Source organism: Cydia splendana, chromosome Z (genome assembly GCF_910591565.1).
Source record: "Cydia splendana chromosome Z, ilCydSple1.2, whole genome shotgun sequence".
NCBI lineage: Eukaryota > Metazoa > Arthropoda > Insecta > Lepidoptera > Tortricidae > Cydia > Cydia splendana.
In genome coordinates, this window is record NC_085987.1 from 14,754,297 (window position 1) to 14,776,355 (window position 22,059).

Below are 22,059 nucleotides of genomic sequence, written 5' to 3' on the forward strand. Positions count from 1 at the left end.
TCTACCATAAATCGGTTTGTTTTTTGTTGTTTGCCCACCGCAAGTCGGCTACCGTATCTTCTTGTGTTCCGTGGATATAAATCCCTAGCAGTTTTAAAAAGTGTTCTATGCTTCTGTGTTATCCTATTTTTAGTAAATATTTGTTTTTCATTAATCACTGTTCATGGTTCAATCATCTATCACGGTTCATGAGATACAGCCTGGGGGCCGATTTTTGAATTTCGACCACTCGATTTCGTGTATTTCGTTCAATAATATCTCCAGTACCCGGCATTTAAATTCTACTATAATAATAGAATTGAAAACGAGTGGTCAATACCACTCGATTCTCAATTATATCGCTCGTATTTCAAAAATTAACATTTCGCTGTTTTCCACCGATTTTCGAGTGACGAAATCGAGCGCCCGAATTTCAAAAATCGACCCCCTGGTGACAGTCAGACAGAGAGACAGTGGAGTCTAGTAATAGGGTCCCGTTTTTACCCTTTGGGTACGGAACCCTAAACATAGTAAAAAATAACGTATACCTAGTTAAAAATCCATTCTGTATAAGAACGCGACGACCTCAAACTATTAATACGTAACGCCAAAAATGTTAAATAGAAAATGCACTGCTTTCTGACTTCATTTTCCTACTCGAGTAAATAATGAATAGCGAGGGACGGCGGCCGAACGGCCATAGCGACGTCGCAAATGAAATAGGTCCAGTGATTCCCGAGATAAATGTGACTCCGCAGAAAGGAAAACAATATTGCCTTTGATGACCTTATTGTTAATCAGGGATGGTTTTTATTTATCTGTAAGAATGTTTTATGTTTGTATGTAGAGGTAGCTAATTATAATTCGGGTAGCTATGGGTATGGACAGTTAGCTCGTTTAAACAAATAATTGTAGTAAATACCTATCTAAAGTTTAATCAAGTAATTAAAACGCACCGTCACCAGCAGCGTTAGCCTAATAATTATATCCTACGCAGGATAAGTTAAGTGATAACTGTAATCTAAAGGAACTACAAAAAAAGAGATTAGTAAGAAGACACCAAGGGATCTACCTTAATTTTCTTTTCAGCCTCACGTTAGTAAGTTTTTGGCAAAATAATCATTTTTGGCACAAGCTTTCATGGCTGGCTGTACTACCCCAAAAACAATTAGGTTACATTGTTTTATCACAGAGTTAACCTCCACCTCCTGTCTCTGTCATCAGATTAGCTCGATGTAGTACGGGAAGTAGTGTCATGGGGTGCAAATTTTGGTATCGGATGAATTCACTTAGCACAGATGTAATATACGTAAAGCTAAGCTAATTGAGCCCGGTAGACATCCGCCACCCCCTGGCAGGCAGGCAGGGGGGGCAGTCAAAGTAATTTGTAATGGATTCAAGCTTTCAACTCCTTTTTAACCCCGTTAGAGGATGAATTTTTAAAAACGCTGAAGTTACTTTTCTTGTATTCTAATAATATATCCGTATCCGTATCCGTGTACGGATGCGAAGCCTGGACCCTAACACAAAGAGAGGAATACGCACTGCTGGTGGCTGAACGGAGGATCCACCGGAAGATACTGGGACCCACTCGCGGAGAGGACAGCTCGTGGAGGATACGCAGGAACCAGAAAATCGAAGATCTGGTGGCCGAGCCCAACATAGTAGGAGAAACGAAAGCCTCAAGACTCCGATGGCTCGGGCACGTGGTCCGTATGGGTGAAGATCGAGCGGTTTGGAGAGCGTATTCGGGCCGTCCGGATGGTCGACGACCAGTTGGGCGTCCTAGTTATCGCTGGAGCGATGAGGTCGTGAAAGATCTGAACGAGCTCGGTGCCGGCGATTGGACAGAAACGACGCTAGACAGAGAAGCATGGCGTTCCTTAGTGTCAGAGGCCAAGATCCACTTCGAGTCGCTTTCAAAATCGCTTCTTATCTCTTGTACACATTATAAATGTAACCTGGTGTGCAAATTTCAACTTTCTAGCATTTGTAGTTTCGGCTGATAATAGTAATAATTGAATAAAAAAAATTGCAAACCGATTTTGATATGAGCGTCAATATTTTATTTTTTTCTATTAAACTGTACATTAAATGTCTCAAAAATAAATTCCACATGCCCGATTTATCTGGAAATGATACCAAATTCTAGGTGGTAGGTGAATAGAAGCCGATACTATTTGTGTAACTTTGGATGCCCCCCTGCCTACCCACCAGGGGGTGGCGGATGGCTACCTGGCTGGATTGGCTTAGCTTTACGTATACTACATCTGTGCCAAGTGAATTAATCCGATACCAAAATTTGCACGTCTCATACGTTGGGTGACACTACTTCCCTCACTAGTCACCCATTGCAAATTTTCAGCTTCATTGGAAACCAGGAAGAGGGTCAAATTTAACTTGCAAGATTTGATTACAGACAACGGGACAGGTGAAAGTAAATTTCCTGTCTCCACCACAGATCAGCTCGATGGTACCATAATATTGAATTGTCACCCAACTTACATATGATTGTATGCAAATTTTTAGCTTCATTGGAAACCGGGAAGTGGGTCAAATTTAACTTGCAAGATTTGATTACAGACAACGGGAGAGATGAAACTAAATGAAAGCTTGTAAAATAGGAACATTAGATGCTCCTTAAGAGCCAACAGGAGTGGCCATTCCTCCATACAAACGTACTCTACTGTTTCCTCCGTGGTTTTTGAAGCTAGAGCAATGATTTTATCAACACAGATTAATACTGTCAATATCTGTGTCGGACCGTTTTGCTTTTTTTGATATTTTTGATTTTTAAGGCGCTAGAACCCTTCAAAAATGGCCAAAATGGCCTAATTGACTATGCCGCAATGAGAGGCGTGGTATTCAAAATTGATATGAATTAGCCAAAAAAGCAAACCGACTTCCAAATCCCAAAGGAGGAGATTATCAATTCGGTTTTTTTTTATTTTTTTTATTTTTTATGTTTGCTACTCCATATCTCCGTCATTACTGGACCGATTTTGAAAATTCTTTTTTTGATTGTATGTATATGCACACAGATTGGTCCCGTTTTTGTCAACATCCAGTTCTGATGATGGGATCCATGAGGTATCGAGGGAACTCCTCAAATCTTAAAGGCATGCGTATAGAGATTTTTGTATTTTCATCAGAAAATCAAGCATTTACATTAAAAACTGTCGCATTTGATGAAGTGGAACTGCTGATGATGATCAGAACGGAACTCTTCAACGACGCATAGTTCACGTTTGGCGATTTGTCCTCTTCGTTATGTTTGTTAAGCAAGTTAAGTTTTTAAGCCACATTTTTGTCAAGCTCGAGTTCTGATGATGGGATCCATGAGGTATCGAGGGAACTCCTCAAATCTTAAAGGCATGCGTATAGAGATTTTTGTATTTTCATCAGGAAATCAAGCATTTACATTAAAAACTGTCGCATTTGATGAAGTGGAACTGCTGATGATGATCAGAACAGAACTCTTCAACGACGCATAGTACACGTTTGGTGATTTCGAATTTCGATTTTGACTTGGACTGGGGCCCGGACTAAGACCCAGACCCGGACTCGTACCCGGATCCGGTTCGGAACCGGACCTGGACTCGGACTCGGACTCGGACCCGGACTCGGACCCGGACTCGGACCCGGACTCGGGCCCGGACTCGGACCTGGACTCGGACCCGGACTCGGACCCGGACTCGGACCCGGACTCGGACCCGGACTCGGACCCGGACTCGGACCGGGCCTCGGACCCGGACTCGGACTCAGACCCGGACCTTGACCCGGAAAACGACTATGATACCTAAACTAAATAAACCACTATGATTACCCACCATAAAATGTAGGTATAAAGTATGATGATGACAAACCCCTCCCGCTCAAACCCCGTACACCGCATCGCATGCGCCGTTAAGTGGGTTAGGTTAGGTTTGAACTGCGGTCCTCACAGAACCGAACAAAAGTGGGTTAGGTTTGGTTAGAACTGCGAGCCTTACAGAAACAAAATGCTACTAGAAAAATGGGTTTGATTAGGTTCGAACTGCGATCCTCACAGAACCGAACTGCTATCAGAGAAGTGGGTTAGGTTAGGCTAGAACTACGACCCTTACGGAAACGAAATGCTACTAGAAAAGTGGGTGGTTTTACCTCCTTTTCTACATAGTGCACCATCTACCATAATCTTTCACCGGGCCCCATAGAAACCGGTTTTTTTTTCTTAAAAATTATGTAGTTACATATACAATCTATTTTGAACTTTTTGATTCTAATATTTCAAATTAGAAATCAAAATCAAATATATTTTATTGCATGGTTATGGGTTTACAAAATTTTTAGGTACAGTCACGCTCCGTAATTGTCGAGCAATTTAGGGGCCTAGCTAGGGAATGCAATATCGCACCAAGATTGATTGGCGATTCAAGATCTCGCACGAAAAATCCGAATCGAGATTGGGTGTTTCGAGATCTCGACAGTTAGACTATCGGGATCGAGATTAATTTCAACGAGATCGAGATTTGACAAAGTAACTAAAAATCTGTTATTTTAATCAAAAATCTCAAAGAATTCCATATATATGTCGGCGGCGGCGGTATAATCGGGCATATCGAGATATTCCTAGGCGTATCATGGAACGCCGCCATTTCATGATCTTACTAGCGACTACCAGCCATATCGTTCAAACCTCAACGTTTGACGATTTGCCTGGCGACGTTTAGGCATAACAAATAAGTAGGGTGTGATATTCCTAGGCAGATCATGAAACGCCGCCATTTTATGATCTGCCTAGCGACCACCAGCCATATCGTGCAAACTTCAAGGTGTGATATTCCTAGGCAGATCATGAAACGCCGGTATTTCATGATCTGACTAGCGACCACCAGCCATATCGTGCTAATTCAACGTTTAGACATCAAATAAAGTAGGGTATCCTAAATATTAGCAAATGAAAACCATTGAAATGGCTTAACAGACTATAGTACGTTTTTGGACGCTACGTTATTTTAGTACCTACGCATGCTACTCAAAAGGAATGTAGGTATAGTGCGACGTATTAGTTAAATATTTTTAAAAGTTAGTTAATTATTTTACGATGCGCCCGGTATGAAGCTAGAAATATCAACGAATGCATTGGTTTGCATTGGAATGCAAGGAATGATATGCCTGGGTTAATCTTAGTCAGATCAGGAAATGGTGGCGTTTCATGATACGCCTAGGATTATCTCGATATGCCCGATTTTAAAATATGCCGCCGACATATATACTACTTATATAAGGTACGTCATGTTATATTTTGAAAATAAAAACAAGAAATAATTCGACATTTAACATAAAATCATTTTTTTTTACTTTACTTTTATGAAATCCTATCAATGTTAAACCACTATTTAACTTCACTTTAGAAACTGCGTAACAATAATAGAGCGAAGAAGCAGAGCTTGACAGAAATATTAACATGCGCAGTTATTATTTCTGTCAAGTACTAAGCAACTTACCAAAAATATAGAGTAATCGTAATCATATAAATAATTATTCCGCACAGAGTGCGCCACCGTGTTTTTATCGTCAGCTAAAGCCGGCCACACATAATAGCACTGCCTGAACAACATGAATCTAAGGTTAAAAATATTACTCAAAACAAAATAATTCACTTTCAATCTCGTTCGAGATCTCGAAAATCTCGAGATTGCACAAATCGAGATTTCGTGTCAACAAGATTAAATCTCGAAAATACGTGCGAGATCTCGCGAGATCTCTAAATTGCGAGATCTAGATTGCATTCCCTAGTCCTAGCTGAATTGGTTGTTCCATACTTACTCGTACTCCATGGAATGTCCTATTTAATAAGAACCCTAAATGGCTCAACAATCACGGAGCGTGACTGTACAAATGGTTCATGTTCTGTATATCCTGCCTTTATTCAGTTATGTCATGTCTATACTTCGTTTTTAAGCATTAGGTATTGAAAAAAAATAGTAAGTACATACAAGTAGAGATGCACGGGATATTAGGTTACTATCCGGTATCCATCCCTAATTTTAATATCCGGCCGGATAACGGATAGTGACTTTTCTATCCGGCTGGATACCGGATAGTAACTTGATTTCGGAGTAAACAAATTGGATTTAAGAAACAGTCACGGTTATATCGTACTCGTTTATTATTTTAAAACGATTTAAATTCAATTAAATTCAACTCATTTATTTGTCGAACATCCACTCATTCCGGTATCCGGCCAAACAACTATCCGTTGCATCTCTACATAGTCTCTAGTATTAAACTTAGTGAAGTACATAACTATTCGATATCGAGTTCCGTAAACGTAAGCCGGGTCAAAAAGTTCAATCGCAATACATACTTAGGTAAGTGAACGCTTTGTGGCACTTGGCAGTAAGTACCGAACGAAAAGTTACAATTGCAAATTGGAGACAGTGAGGTGCGCGCGCGCGCGCGCGCGCGAGTACCAGCGCATGCGCCTGTGTGCGTGTATTACACACACATAAATACAGTCTCTCACGTCGCGGTTACGCCCCGTCAGAGCGACGGGTATATTCACCTCGAAATCTCAAAATTGAATTCTCGCTCACCTCCTGTTTCGTCTGTGTTTACGTATACACGTGTTTAATACCACTTGCTCCCTTTTACAAAGACCGCTCCATAAAGTCGTGTTCCGCTTGATAGAGTCTGGCTACTGAAATATTACACAATTTTTTGGCGGGAAATTCAAAAAATCTTCGTCTGGTCACACTTTGTGTAGTAGGAATTATAGTTTTGATACTAGAAAATATTTTTGATTTTCTGTGCACACGTAAGGTACCTATGCAAATAAGTTAAATATACGTTTACGTGCACTCAAAGTCAGCTCACATAATTTCTACCACAATTTAAAGTACAGTCAACGACAAACACATATGTTTACGTTCCAATGTTTAGATTTTATTGATATTTTCCAGAACTTCTAGTTTATCCGTTTCTTTACACACTTGTCCTGTTTATGAGATTCAGGCATTAATAAATACACGTACTTTATCAAAGCAATAGGCAAATGTTAGAACTAGTAAAAGTATCAAAATATTGATAGAGCACCAACCTACTAAATTGGGTACGACTTGAAAACATTGCAGTTTTTCGTTATACAACGCTTCACGTCGATTTCGCACATTGTCGTAATTATTTACGAGCTTAAATAATAGTTTGCGGACCACACTCGGTATAGTAATTATTAACACTTTTACTGTCCATGCATTACATGACATACACCGTCTAACTAGTTCTGTCACGTCCAAGTGGTTGATGGCTCTATACATTTGTGCATTACCTGTAATGCACGGACGTATCGGTCCATGTCAGTAGTGAAGGCGAGGGACAGTTAAAGTGTTAATATTATTTAAAATAAACGCCTTATAAACCGCAAACAATTTGAATGAATGACATAAATTGACAGCAGACTTTTTTAACTTTTTTTAAATCATAGACAATTGGTGTAACAACAAGGAAATATCTGTCAACAAAATTTGGCTAGCCAGACTCTAGCGACTGATGACTTATGTCGCATCAAATATGTACTTAGGTACCTCATGCACGTTGCAGCATTTGTCATACCTAACTATTCTTAGATCGTAGTTTGCAAACTATTATACAGGGTGAAATCGGGGTCGTGTAGCAAGAAAGAAAAATAAGACTTGCCACTTAATTAGGAATACAACACTGTAGATTAGAGTGCATTAATTAGTATCTTTTTCGTAAATACAAAAATTAAATACAAAATAATTTCTTGTTTAGAGTCATGGTCACCCTGTACAGACTTGACAAGACAAACACCTAGTAAAGAAAGTATTTAGTGGTAACTTACGATAATTAATTGATAACACTTATCTTCGGTTTTACATTCAGTGTAAAAGCAATTAAAAAGTTTAAAAAATAATTTAAAGACTTTATTAAAATAATATTACAATCACTGGGACGGAGACTCCACAAGCTTTTAACAAATACGACCAAAACTTAAACATACCTACTTCACGAGCTGCTCAAAGAGTGATCCGTTTTGCTGTCGACACAATTCGGCTCGTCGCCTTAGGTTATCTTTTAATCTGCCGAGAGCAAAGTGATTAATTTTCACACTTTCAAATGCTCCAATAACTCGCTGACGAAGCTATCGAACTATCGAAGGATAGTGTTGGACTCTTGTTCATACACCAATCTTTTAATTTCGCCCTAGAGAAAAAAATCCAAGGGCGTCAGGTCGGGACTACGGGGAGGCCATGCCACGGGTTCGCCGCGGCCTATCTAACGTCCCGGGAACTGTTCATCGAGGTAATTACGTACTTGGTGTTCAAAATGAGCCGAAACACCATCGTTTTGATAGTGTAAGTTATGCCAGTAATGTTCCGGCACTTCTCGCAGTAAATAAATAAATAAATCCCGAGCAGTGGTAGCACGACGTGCTTGGTAATAAAACATTACCATGTCAGACCGCTCAACATTTGAAAACGGATATGCCGCGGGCATTTTTCTGCTTAATTATCTTTAGAATTGCCAGAATTAATGAACTCAATCTACAATCCTTGAATGATTTTATTTATTTTAAAGTTTTGACTTTGTCATAACAGTGACGGTTGACATTTCTTACTCGTCTAATCAGTTGTTTATTAAATAGGTTTTAACATTAATTGTAAGGTAACTATAATTTGTGTTTTCAACTGGGATACTTAAATTGCTGATTAATTAATGGATAGCTGCAATTAGTTAAAAATTAACTTTATACTTAACATCGCATTAATTTACCGAGTTAAGTACAATAGGTTTGAACCACGACCCCGATTTCGCCCTGTATAGGTAACTTGACGTATGAATTAGATTCTAAATCCTTTCTCTTTCTTCAGATGCTATTTGTAAAATGTAGGTAGGTATATGAAAAGAGAACTGAATAAAATAATTTTTCATGGTACTACCTTTGGTATTTAAATGTCGAGTCATTTTGCATTTAAATTGAACTGTACATAGGGAAAACATTTTTTCGCAGTGACTTAAAATATAACATGAGCCACAATTATTAATACAACCATCGTTTACAATACCAGCGTAGAATATTATTGAAAAAAAAAACAGTCCGCGCACGAAGTCTGAGGAATTTAAAGCATTGAATCGAGAGGGCGCACGCCGCGCCTTAAGGCTCCTCTACACGATGGGCCAGCGCCGGCCACTCCAAGGGACGCAGCCATGCGGTAGAACGTTCGCGAGTTGTAGATGCCTATTGTATGGTGTTAAGCACTCACCCTGAAACTCCTTCCTGGCCGTGCTGACCGAGGTGACGATGTTCGCCACGTGGCCCAGCACGGTGGCAAACAGTAGCAGCCCGAACAGCAGCTGCGCGATCACGAACACGTACTCGCCTTTGCTGCGCGGCCGTGGCAAGTCTCCTGCACACGTTCAAACTTTATATTAAAAATAAGTTTGTTGGCAAAAAATTCAATTTTGGTACAAGCTTTCATAGCTGACGGTACTTTTCTCTCCGTAGGCAACTAATACTCATCAAGGCAATTCTAAAAACCCCAAACACAATTAGGTTGCTTTGTTTTATCACAGAGTACCTATGGCCACCTCCTGTCTTCATCATCAGATCAGCTGGATGATATTGCATTGTCCTCCGACTTACATATGTATGCAAATTTTCAGCTTCATCGGAAACCGGGAAATGGCGGCCCGATTCGAACTTTAAGATACGTCAATTAATAGATCTAGAAACGATATGGATTAGATGTGTAAGTGTCAAAAGTGACGTTTTTGTTTGAAGAAACGTCACATTTGACACATTTCTAATCCATATCGTTTCCAGATCTATTAATTGACGTATCTTAAAGTTCGAATCGGGCAGGGTCAAATTTAACTTGCAAGATTTGACCCGTACAAACATAGGTGAGATACAGTCATAGTTACCTACATTGGAAGTTAAATAAAATCTTGTAACATACCTATATGCTTAAACTGGCTTATAAACCGCAAACAATTTGGTTGAAACTGGGATGGTTGAAAGTTTGTATGGATAATTTTTCGGACTAGTTAACGCCTTACCAAAGACATATGTAACTTCGTATAAGATGAATAAAGTCTAAGGAAAAAACGTGTTTCGGAAATCAAGAAAAAGTCATTCTCGGATAGATGGCGCACACACCTTTGGCCTATGCTCGGCTAGATGGCGTAACGACACCGTTTCATATTTAACAATTTTAACACAGATATCAGTGAATGAACATGGGTCAAAATGATATAAAAATAATAAAATCATTTATCAATATATATAATTTTTTTTGATAATTTTATACGTTTTCATTTTGAGTTTTAGTCCTGTGTCGATAGATGGCAGTAAATTTACTGTGACTACAAAATTTACTATGTCAGGACCCCTCTATACTATCTATTCGCTTTGGCCTTACCTAGTCGTGTTTGAATGATTTGCATTATGTTAAGGTGCAGTATGTTCAGGGAGTGGAGTTTTTTTAAATCGTACCAGATCACAATACGGTTGCCAAAATTTATTTAGCAATCTTGAGGATTTCCTTTAGTGAATTTATCGATTCGAATCCTGATTTTTTGACTTTCGCTCGATAGAAAAAAATCACGAGTATAGGTCTAAAACGCCCTTTAAAAATTTGTAGCAATTTATGCACAAATCTCTCGCTCGCTCACGCTTACGCTTAGTGGGAGTGACAGAAGAACACGAACCTACGAGGCCTTAAGTATATGTAAAAATAAAATATGTAGCTAGATTTAGTCCCACATCTAAGGAAAGGTCAGGTGGGGTAAGCGAAACATACTTTATTTTTCTCGGGGTAAGATAAACCGTATGAGAACAGTCCTTCTACGCATAGCTCTGCTTCAATGACAACTTTTACAGTGTCTAATTAAATAGGTAGTTACTCGTAAAGAAAGACGCTTCACTTCACATAAAAAATAGGTAATGAGAAAGTTACCTTGTCTAACTTGCCTAGTTAATTTTTGCGTAACGGCACGAAATCTAGCCCTCAGTTATCTTTTTAAAAAATCCACCCAGTTTTGTGATAATGGATGTTTATCCCTTGAGAACAGTTACTGCCATAGCAGCTGGGGTATACTCGTATACACTGGAAGACAGATTGCCACCCGTGATGACAGGCACAACTAGGTCGCGCAATATCATAACCATTCTTATGGAACACGTTAATACATACAAAACATAACATTAAGAAAAAAATAAAATAATTAACGTCCCGTTTAAATAGTATAACATTACGTATTGTTAACTTACATCAAATCAATCCTTCGTAAGTGGTTCTTAGATGGTCTGGTTCTTAGATCTTAGGTGCCAACTAACTAAAAGGCGCTAATATAAATTTGTCGGTGTTGTTTACATTTTAGGGCTCCGTTGTCAACTGCGGCTTATCCAAAAAACGAACCATACGGTGTAATCCCCTGTTTTTTTTTAGGGGATACCTTAGACAGATTAACCTAGTTAGTCCCAAATTAACCAAAGCTTGTACATGGGTGCTAGGCTTCGAGCAACACGGAAGGGAGGCGGCATTCGCACTATTTCCCCTCTGCCGAGGTACAAGATTAGCGCGTCAATCTAATCTAGCGCGGGTAATAAAACTAGTTGCACTTGGATTTTTCACTAGACCGAGTCCAGACGCGCGCGTGAACACTGCTGCACAAAAATGCCTGTTTGCTCGGTTTTTTGTTATAAAAAGAGGTCGGGGACATCAAATTTACAAAAAGAAAGTGTTACATTTCACATGTAATATTTTTTTTTACATATCATACGTTTAATTACATTCAAACACAATTATTATATTTTAGTCTCATGTAATTGTTGGATTTATCGATTTTGCTCGCTCAGTACAAATTGCGGATCGGTCGAGCGACAAATCCGACTTCTCATCTCTCAGAATACAATAACATACTTCAACGAAAATGTGTTAGTGTGCGTGTTGTGACACTTGTCACTCGTCCGTACACAAAAAGAGATCGAGGTTTGCAAGATTTGTCTTTGACGTGTGTCATTTTTTATGTATTTGTGTCGTCATTACAGATTGGATTTTGTATGTAAGTGTGTGAGAAGTGCGACTGTGTGCACCTTTCCCCCCGCGAAAAATGGCAGAAAGATTTGTACGGTGAGATATCGCTTGGGCCCCTCCCTTCCGATGTGTCGGAAGCCGGTGTTGCTCGAAGGTGCTAGGCGACGATATACATACTTATATATCATACATACTTACATTACTTTAGGTACATAGACAACACCCATGACTCAGAAACAAATTTCTGCAGAAGCGGGGCTCCGTCTAGCTAAGTTGTAAACTAAATGTTTTTTTGAAAAGAAATAGTGCGGTGGGACCATGGTAATATTATCGCCTAAGAAATAAAAATAATGCGAATAAAACGACTTGGAAAGTATTAATTATGAGAAAAATTTAACCTAGGAATTAATCTCCGTCTGGTGTAAATTAAGAATAGGAAAAAATGCGAATATAAATTATGCTACAGGTAAATTATGATTTTGGGGAAATGATCTAACCAGTCTTTATTATTATTAGGTACTTCTATGGAGTATTTCAGACTTTATTCGCGCCTAAACCACAGTTTTTATTTTGTAGTTTCTTTCACAAATGATTGAGTTATTGTGAAATCGTTCAGATTTTTAGACGAAGAAATCCATAATCATAGCTAATTCTGCGTTATTTTCTGCAGGGGCAATTAAATGATACTGTTAATTCAATCATATGGATTAAAAATAATGTAAATAAATTGGCATACAATTTAATTATACTTATTACTCGTAGTTATTACACACCGACAGATAGCCTGACCACAGAAACCACAATTAACGAAGCTGTGGTTGATACTTATAATTCAAATAACGACATAATATTTTCAATAATTAATATCCAGAGAGAACAAGGATTATACGTTTGTATGGAAAAGCGATTTCACGCAGTCATCGACTTTTCACCTTCCCATACAAACTGAGTTTTGTTCTCATTTTAAAACTACGCGTTGGATTGTAATGAAACTTACATACAGAGGTAAGTATATCTATGCCTGGAATTCGTTTATATGTACATATATAGCTCCAGTTTATAAAACAAACGAAATAGAGCAAAAACAAGTTAGGGGAGGCCCGGTAAAAATGCATATGTTAAGGGAAACTGACAAAATAAAATACAAGTATGTAATAAATATTACTCTTTTTACTTTTACTTTGATACGAGTAGGATGATTAAATCAAGTGTTTATTATGTAAAGTGACACTCCCTGAGAGTTTACCTACTTATATTTCACTCAGGGAAGATGAGTATGAATTTAAAAAAAAAACAACGGGTTGCACTCCGGGAGTGCCGACAGAAGTGAAAACTCAATGACTAGTCCAAAATGTCTGCAGCACTATGTATAATTGACCCATCCTCCTTTCTATTGAAAAACTTTAGTTCCGAAATTGGTGGCCAGTGAGCTTAAATTTGTAGTGTTAATTGTTTAAAATTCGAATAGAAATTGTAAAGTTACCTTGCAGACCTCGCATCTAAATATATTTGGTCATGATATTTTGAGTTTTATTCACCAGTACTGGAGTTCACTTTTATTAGCCATTTCATTAAGATGTAGCTTTATTTAATTAAGGAGTGATATAAAGTTAGAATGTAACTGTGATATCCTCGTATTTCAGTCCGTACAGGATTAGAACATTGAGCTTTATTGCTTAAAAAAGTCCAGTTTTAAATAATTCACCTGATTATGATACGTTATGACTAAAGTTCTTTGGTGAATAACAATTGTCCGTCACACATGACGTCAGCGCGTTACGCGTTACGCTGTCTCGAGTTTATCATTTTTTTCCCACCTCAAAAAGTGCTCAGCGCCGCTAAAGAAGTTTTCACTTCAAAAAAGGATGATTTTACATTTAAAACTAAAATCCGCCGCCGATTATTCTAATAATAAATAAGCAACTAAGTAGGTAATCGAGTTGTCGATTTACTGACACCCGCTAAACGCAATAATATTAAAAAGACGATTACCTACTACATTACATACTTCAATTACAAAATACTTCTCATCTAGGGGGTACTTAGTCGGTAGTAAAACGTGACATATAAGATAAAACACGAATATGTCCTGTAGGGCTACCTCATGATTTCAAGCCTTTGAACAAGCAATATACCTACTACGCAACGTGCCGTACGGTACCTACCACTCAGTTGAACCCAGGATGAACCCTACACCATTTTGTAACAAAGGAATGGAATGGAGAGCGCGGTTGGTTAAGAGCGATCGGACCGGTGTTCTGAAAGGTCGTAATTTCGGGTCTTGCCAGAAGTGGTGAATTTATCAATTTTTACTTTCACATAAAAAAATCGTATACCTATTATAATAATAGGTTATGGATATAATCTGGATTTGTTATGGACGTGATCTGCCAGTTTCAGAAGTGTAATTATTTCTATCAAGACGTCACTTTTGACACTGTCAGATCAATAACAAATCAATAACAAATCCAGATTATATCCATAATTATTTTATTTATTATGTATGTTTCTTTCTTTGTTTTTAACCATAACCAATCCAGATCATATTAGTAGCCTGTTATTACAATAGAATAGACCTGATCAAGTTTACTTCTTGAACTCTATTTTTGTGATGAATCACAAAAATAAGCTGTAGGTAAACGTGAACGCAAGTGAACGGGAGCTGCCTTAGGAAATTAGTATAGAAACGCCTACGCGCGGTGAAAGCAAATCATCTTATGTGCTCCGTCTAGTTAGCAAGTGATCTGTAATGGGCGTAATTTGCATTTAGCCCACACACACACACTGTAGACAGTCGCCACCACAAACTTCATTGCACAAACCAGTTTATGAAAACACGCAAACGAAAAACCTTATCCCTTAAGGATAGATACAAATTTAGAATTTCCTCACAATATTCCTGATTTCCGAATATTTTTCCTGACATTCATATTTTTGACGACGACGGGGGGGTGTCTAGCCGTTAGTGATGGCCACCCAATTGAGCCGATAGCCGCGTTTTATTAATTTAAGTAATTAAAAACGTACTTTATAAAAAAAGTCTATCGATTCAAAAAATTCCTGACATGTCAGGAAAATTCCTGTCATCTGGTAACCCTACTTAAGGAGCCCACTGATTAACAGTCTGCCGGACGGTATCGGCCTGTCAGTTAGAACAAAATTTTGACAGTTCCGAACAACTGACAGGCCGATACCGTCCGGCGGACTGTTAATCAGTGGGCCCCTTTTACGCCGACATGGACGTCACGCCGACAGAAGAAAGTGCCCCACAAAGTTAGGTGTGTGTGTGTAAAGTGCTTCAGCATAATACTTCTCATGTTTAGAAACCTATAAACATGGGAATTATTATGCTGAAGCGAACGACATCAAGCTCAAAGTAATATGTTAAGATTTAGTTAGTGGAAAGAGTTATCTCCCAAAATGGAAATTGTATGAAAAAAGTACTCTTTGTCAGTAGCTATACTTCCCTCTTAAGGTTTTAACGTCTAATATATTATGTTATCATGTGTGAATAATGTGTTATGATTTTAACGTTTTAACATCAACGAAAACTCATATGTATAAAGGAAATGAATCTGTTTAACCTTACTTGTTACGTTTCTGTTAAAAATAAATTAGTTTGGCGTTTCGTAAAAAGTAGATGATTAGAGTGTTTAGGAAATTAGAGTATTACGAAAAAAATGCAGTCGTACAATACTAAAGATTTATAAATTCTAGTGGATGAAACAACAAAATCAAATGAATAACTTTTCATCTATAAGATAATAATTTACCATGTTATTATATTAAAAATCGGTTTATCAATATTGTTTTACAAACTGTCAACCATCGCGGTAGCAGAGCGGCCAGTAAATTTCCCGAAAGTAGGATGACTGATTTCCTCCTAATTAATGATTAATCATTTCGATATTACTTTAATAATCCCATATAATTTACTATTTTTGCGACCAAGAACGTGCATGAAATATGATATAATATAACGCAAACGATTAATCATTTTGGTTAGTGTAAAGTCTGGCGACTACCGAATGCATGCATTCTTTTTGTTTGTTTTGTTTGCATTTCTATTCCATTCTATAAAATTGTGATACAATTTACATAATAAATTAAACAATATAAGGGAAGTCTACTGATAACATTGACCCTACGAGTATATAAAATATAGTATATAAAGCAATGTTGACGGTTTTGTAATAGCTAGTATGCATGCATAATTGAGTAGTTAATTTATAAATTATAATGAATACACGTTCCGCTCAACCTACCTATATTGGCTGTAAACTACATCATTCATTCAAGATTTCATTAATTGAAGACGTTACGAATATAACTCATTTACATGTATTTATCATAATATTCATAATGCAGTTACGTACATATATAAGTAGGAGCATAGAGAGTTAACTGAAATATGTAAATTTACAAATTTATCTATGATAAGGGCCATACACAGACAGAAAAATGAAAGCGTCTCACAATCCGTAACGTAGTTTCCTAACAATAGTGCAATACCTAACCATTCAGCTTACAAAAGTAGCATCCACGTTACAAAAATGCTTTGTAGGTTTATTCCTACCTACCGGTACCTGCAGAGAGTGAAGACTATTCCAACTAACCTATTTGGATTTAAAACAAAATTCAACCCTCTCCTTATTTATTTATGTATTTTTGTGAATATTGAACATTCAAAAGATTTTGGTAGCAACTACTGAGAACTGTTTTTCTCGTCTTTGACGACTGTAAATGCTGCGACAAAAAGGATCCCAGTAGTTAGTACCAATTCACTTTGGTAACAAAAGAAAATAGTTATTTGTACAACAAGAGATCAAAGTTTGATATTTCTTCGAGTGCTTATTTTGAGTCCCGTGCAAGCGAAAGATTCTATAATAGATTCACGAGCGTAGCGAGTGAATCTAATTTAGAATCTTGAGCGTAGTAAGGGATTCAAAAGCGCACGAGATGTAAATAACTTTGATCTCGTGTAGTACACAAAATTTTTCACCCTAAGCAGTGAGAACATACCTAGAGGGACGGAGATAATAGAACCCCAGTATATCGAACTTGTATTAGACCCCGCATGTTGAAATGACATTTGACTATAAAGGTAACTTGAATGTATTTTTGTCTCACTCAGTGAGCAAAATCGCTTTTTGATCACTGAGTGAGACACACTCAGTGAGCAAAATGCGATTTTGCTCACTGCGTGAGACAAAATTACTCAGTGAGCAAAATCGCATTTTGCTCACTGTTTTTAAGAAGCAAAGTACCCTTGTTCGAGCTGCTGAGGTGAAAAATACATTTAATAGGTAACTTAGTGGTAACACTTGGGAATAACACACTATTGTACACACGGACGGGCACACACATTACGCTACGCCGTGGCCCTATCGTGCTACGAAGCGACTACGCCGTAGACGCTGTTCGTAGCCGGTCACTGCCGATCTGTGTCCCGACCGGCCCATTTTCACAAATTCAAGTCGTTTTAGATAAGACACTAATAGAATTGAAACTACAATAGGTACCTACACTAAATAAAACGGCACATAAACTTTATCCCCTTTTTATTGATATTCAGTATATTACCATTGTAGTACCTATTCAACATTAATATACTTGAGTTTGACGGAATAATCCTTAAACAGGATTGGATCCAATAGATAAATGTTTAATGGAAACAAATTAAATCTCAAAAATGTGGGTAAGTTTAAATAACTTTTATTTATTTATACAAAAAGAATTATTTATAACGTTTATCTAAATTTCAGATTATACCTAGTTTTGTAATAAGTACTATTTTTTTGTAAAAGTAGATAGTACATATTTTTAAACAATTTTACAATATATACGTATTGCGAACTCGAGTAAAGATTGAAGTCTACTTATTTAATTAGTACAAATCAGTTTTCAGGAGTATAATCGATAACTACAGCAAAAAGGTGTGGCAAATTTGCATGTAAATAGAGCGAAATGTACGGGCGACTGATGTTAAAAAAATAAGGTGAAATATAACATCAATTATGTTGTAGGTTTAAATTATGCTGGCTCCCCTTCCCTCTACTTTGTCATTCAAGTGAAGAGTTCTAAAACAATTCAGTATCTGGGCGTTTTCAGAAATAAATATCGAAAACCCGATTCTCACAGATCCCGGTGTTTTTGGGTTCTTTCAACTCAAAATCACTAGCATATTCAATTCTGATGATAAAATAAAATGTCCCACAAATTTGTATGAAAATTATACATTCCACTACGTCACGCACATACAAGTGAAAAAAAAAATCATACTAAAACGTGACGTAATGGAATGGACATTTTGGGACATCTTTTTTTAATGGTGGGATGGAGAATGCTGTCGATTCTGAGTAGAATGAGCCCAAGAACGTCCAGATGTGAAAGAATCAGGTTTTCAATATTTAGGTATTTCTGAAAACGCCCATCTAACTACTAAGCTTTTTCTTGTTGAACCCGCTAAATTGATTTGAAACAACGGAGCGCTATTCCCCGGCAACGGCGTGAAGTAATTTAATCGATTCCTTTTAGTCAGATACATGTGTAGAGACGTGTTAGGGTTGATTGATCGAGAGTGCGAGATCGCAAGCACAAACCAGCCACGCAACCCTGAAATGCATACTCCGTGTCGAAAATGCTCCACTCGGGAGACCTGATCAATCTGATCACGGCCGTCCCGTCAAATCGAGCAAGCTTACCACTAATATTTTTAACGAAACCACTCATTTGAATTTAATACTTATTCCCGATATGTGGGCATTTAATACGCCAGTGCTTCCTTTAAAGTTGCTTATTAACAGGGAAACAACCTTTCAAGGCAATTTCTTCAACCGAAATCAATGTCGACTAACCGAGCGAGGTGCGGACCTAAGTTTGCAAATACTTTTGAAAAATTGACGTTACGGATTTTGTTTTTTATTTTTCTTTGGATATAATAAATCCTGTACATACTACGGGTATCAAATGTCTGCGCCTAATCAAATTCATTGAGTTGTAAATACTATTCAAATACTAAACTGATCATGTAGATTATGTAGGAAACAATAGTTTGCATCTGGGTCTCTTCAGTAATCTGACACACTTGCCTGTCGTCTTCAAAGCTCAGAGATAATGTAATAATCTATTTGCGAGACGGTATTGTGTGTCGACTAATATAATCAATTACGTGTGTTAATATCAGGAAGCTGGTGGCAAGCTAAGCCACAATAAGCCAAAGATGTAATTTTTCATTTCAAAATTTACTTTGGTTCGTATATTGTCTATTCTACGGTACAGACATTTCGATTTGTGTTTTTCTTGTAGGTATACCGTTTTTAAAGTTAACATCTATTCTTTCTACTCACATATTCACAATATATTGATTTCTTTATATTTAATTTGTATTAAGTACTTATTTCTTTTTGACGTTCATAATATTATGTATTCAATTTCATGTAAATTGACATTGCTGAACAGGTTATAATGTAATGATATTATAATATAAATAAATGTGAGTATAAATCACTTCGTAATAATAGATATTTATAATAAATGTCAAAGTAAAACTATTTTTAAGTGACTTCAAAAAAAGGAGGAGGCTATTAATTTCACCGTTTTTTTTTGTATGTTTGTTACCTCAGAACTTGTTCAAAAGTAATATAGTTCCAAGCTACACCCATTATTGTCAAATCCAATTCCGATGATGGGATCAATGAGGAACTAAGGGAACTCCTCAAATCTTATAAGCACACATATGTATAGCCATTTTCATTTTATTTTTGGACAAATCAAGCATTTGCAATAAAAACAAGTGCCATTTGGTGAAGTGGAACTGTGTTATCCGGTGTTAAGGTAATAAATAAAATACTTAAAAAAAAGACAAAGTACAAAACAGTTCATCAACCATCAAAAAGACACAAAGCTTGTTGCTATTACTTACCGATCGTAGTGAGCGCCAACGTGCACCAATAGTAACTTTGAAGATATTGTTTCACCACGTCCGCCGTTTCCGTGTCATGATACACCCAGTTTTTACTCCCGAATCCATTGTTTTTATATATTATATGGTACAAGCACCCGTTCCAATGAAATATCACTAGTAAGTAATGTATTAAACTGGTCGACCTAAATAAATTTGGATAGTTCGTATGTCTTTCGGTGCGGTCCATGAAAGCCCAAAACCGATAGATCTTGACTAAGCGAAAAGAGCGCAAGATGGAGTTGAAGCCGATGGAGAGGTAGAGAAAGTCGAGCGGCAGCAGGCACAGGCAGTCGATGTAGAATGTGGTGGAGTTCATGTAGTGCGCGCGCAGCTTGGCGGCGTCCGTCTGCAGTACGCCGTCCTCCAGGTAGCCGGTGCGGAAGTGGAACAGGATGTCGGCCAGGTACAGGAAGTCAGAGAAATAGTCAAGGCAAAACCACACCACCAACGTTTCCCCTGCAACAATCAAACACCGTCACATTTTTATTTATTTACACTCGCTATTAAAAGTACTTTTACGTTCTTAGTTTCTGGGTTCTAGACCAACATTTTTCAGTAAGTATTTATTATGATTTCAGTAAGTATTCCAACTGCCGAAAGCCGTATGAAATTATGTACGTACCTATGTCAAATTCTTTGGCATATCATACAACTTTCACTTTTTATAATAATGAAGAAATACATGTTTGACGATTACAATTATATAAACGAGGTTCGAGGTAATTATATAAAAATTGTTTCCGAAGCCGAACCAACTTCAGTCGGGTTTCTTCTTTTTTTAATTTGACTTGTTACTTTAGGTCATTATAAGACAAAAGGTACTACCAACCGATTTATAGAAGAAAAACGAGAAAAATTGTGGTTCAAATAATAATAATCCTGGGAGCCGATTTTTGAAATTCGACCGCTCGATTTCGTGTATTTCGTTCAATGATATCTCCACCACTAGGCATTTAAATTCTACTAGTAGAATTGAAAACGAGTAGTCAATACCTATCGCTCGTATTTCAAAACATAGCATTTCGCCGTTTTCCACCGATTTTCGACTGACGAAATCGAACGATCGAAATTCAAAAATCGGCCCCCTGGTCGTCTTCACAACGGCAGTTTCAGGGGCCCTTCTAGTCAGCGGCAAGTCACCACTTGCCTCGATAACGTGTGTTAGCATTGTTATGGCAGGTGTCCGGACTTCTTTACAATAGCCCAGTCTCATTGTTCACCCAAACTTCAATCCATAGACCGGTATACTATTCACTTTTTCTACAAAGTCCCAATGCCTGCTGCGATCGGTTCATGGGTGTTTATTGTTGTGCCTGTGAACGGGTTCCAGCAGACGTTCTGCATGACATTAAAGATCTCCAAGGGGTCTCTACGTGTTGGATCTATCCCCACGCAAGCCCGTGAAATCCAAAATGGAGTTACAAATAATAATAATGATTGAATTGGAGTGAACACGTAGCGTCGCGATCGTGTCACTGTCTGTCAATAGTGTGTTCCCGTCTGAAGTCGTTGCGCCAACTTCTATTGTGATTTCGTCAAACTTAGTGCTAGTAAATTTTCTCCTAAAACCAGGGAATTTCAGCACAGCGGGTGTCGCATCATTAAATAGTTACGCGTCCTTGCTCAGCTTGGGAGTGTTTTGTTCAGCATTAACATGTATCATATTTACATACTTATAGCAACAGCTTTAGGATATTTACTATATATAGTTATACGTACCTACTCGTACAGTAGTACCGGTACCTCGCACGGACGCACCTCACCAGCACCAGCTTATCCGGACAACGATTTTCTTCGAAAATTGAAGCCGGAACGCGCCCGGCCCCGCCGGAGGAGAAGCCCAGCTGCACCCAGAACCCACTCACCGATGGTCGCCCTGTTTAACAGGACCGACTGGCGGTGACGCGTCGCGCAGGTCCCGCATACATGGACAAGAAGCCACCGATGTCCCCCCCCGTCCCTCCGGGGCGGGTGGGTAGACAAGAAAACGGATTTTACAATCCACCCGCAGCCACAACAGTAAAACTCGCGACCCCCCCGGTCCCCTCGGATAGGGTGGGTAGTTTGAAA

General features: G+C 38.0%; 1 protein-coding gene across 2 annotated transcripts in view; it reads right to left on the minus strand.

Moving 5' to 3' along the window:
* Nucleotides 1-22,059, minus strand: part of LOC134804420 (cyclic nucleotide-gated cation channel alpha-3) — an 81,358-nt gene that overhangs the window by 22,695 nt on the left and 36,604 nt on the right. For both annotated transcript variants that reach the window (XM_063777461.1, XM_063777460.1), the window contains 2 exons: nucleotides 19,948-20,445; nucleotides 9,249-9,392 (listed from right to left, as the gene is read on the minus strand). In XM_063777461.1, coding sequence (XP_063633531.1) covers nucleotides 9,249-9,392; nucleotides 19,948-20,445 — 642 coding nt within the window. The remainder of the gene's footprint in view (nucleotides 1-9,248; nucleotides 9,393-19,947; nucleotides 20,446-22,059) is intronic.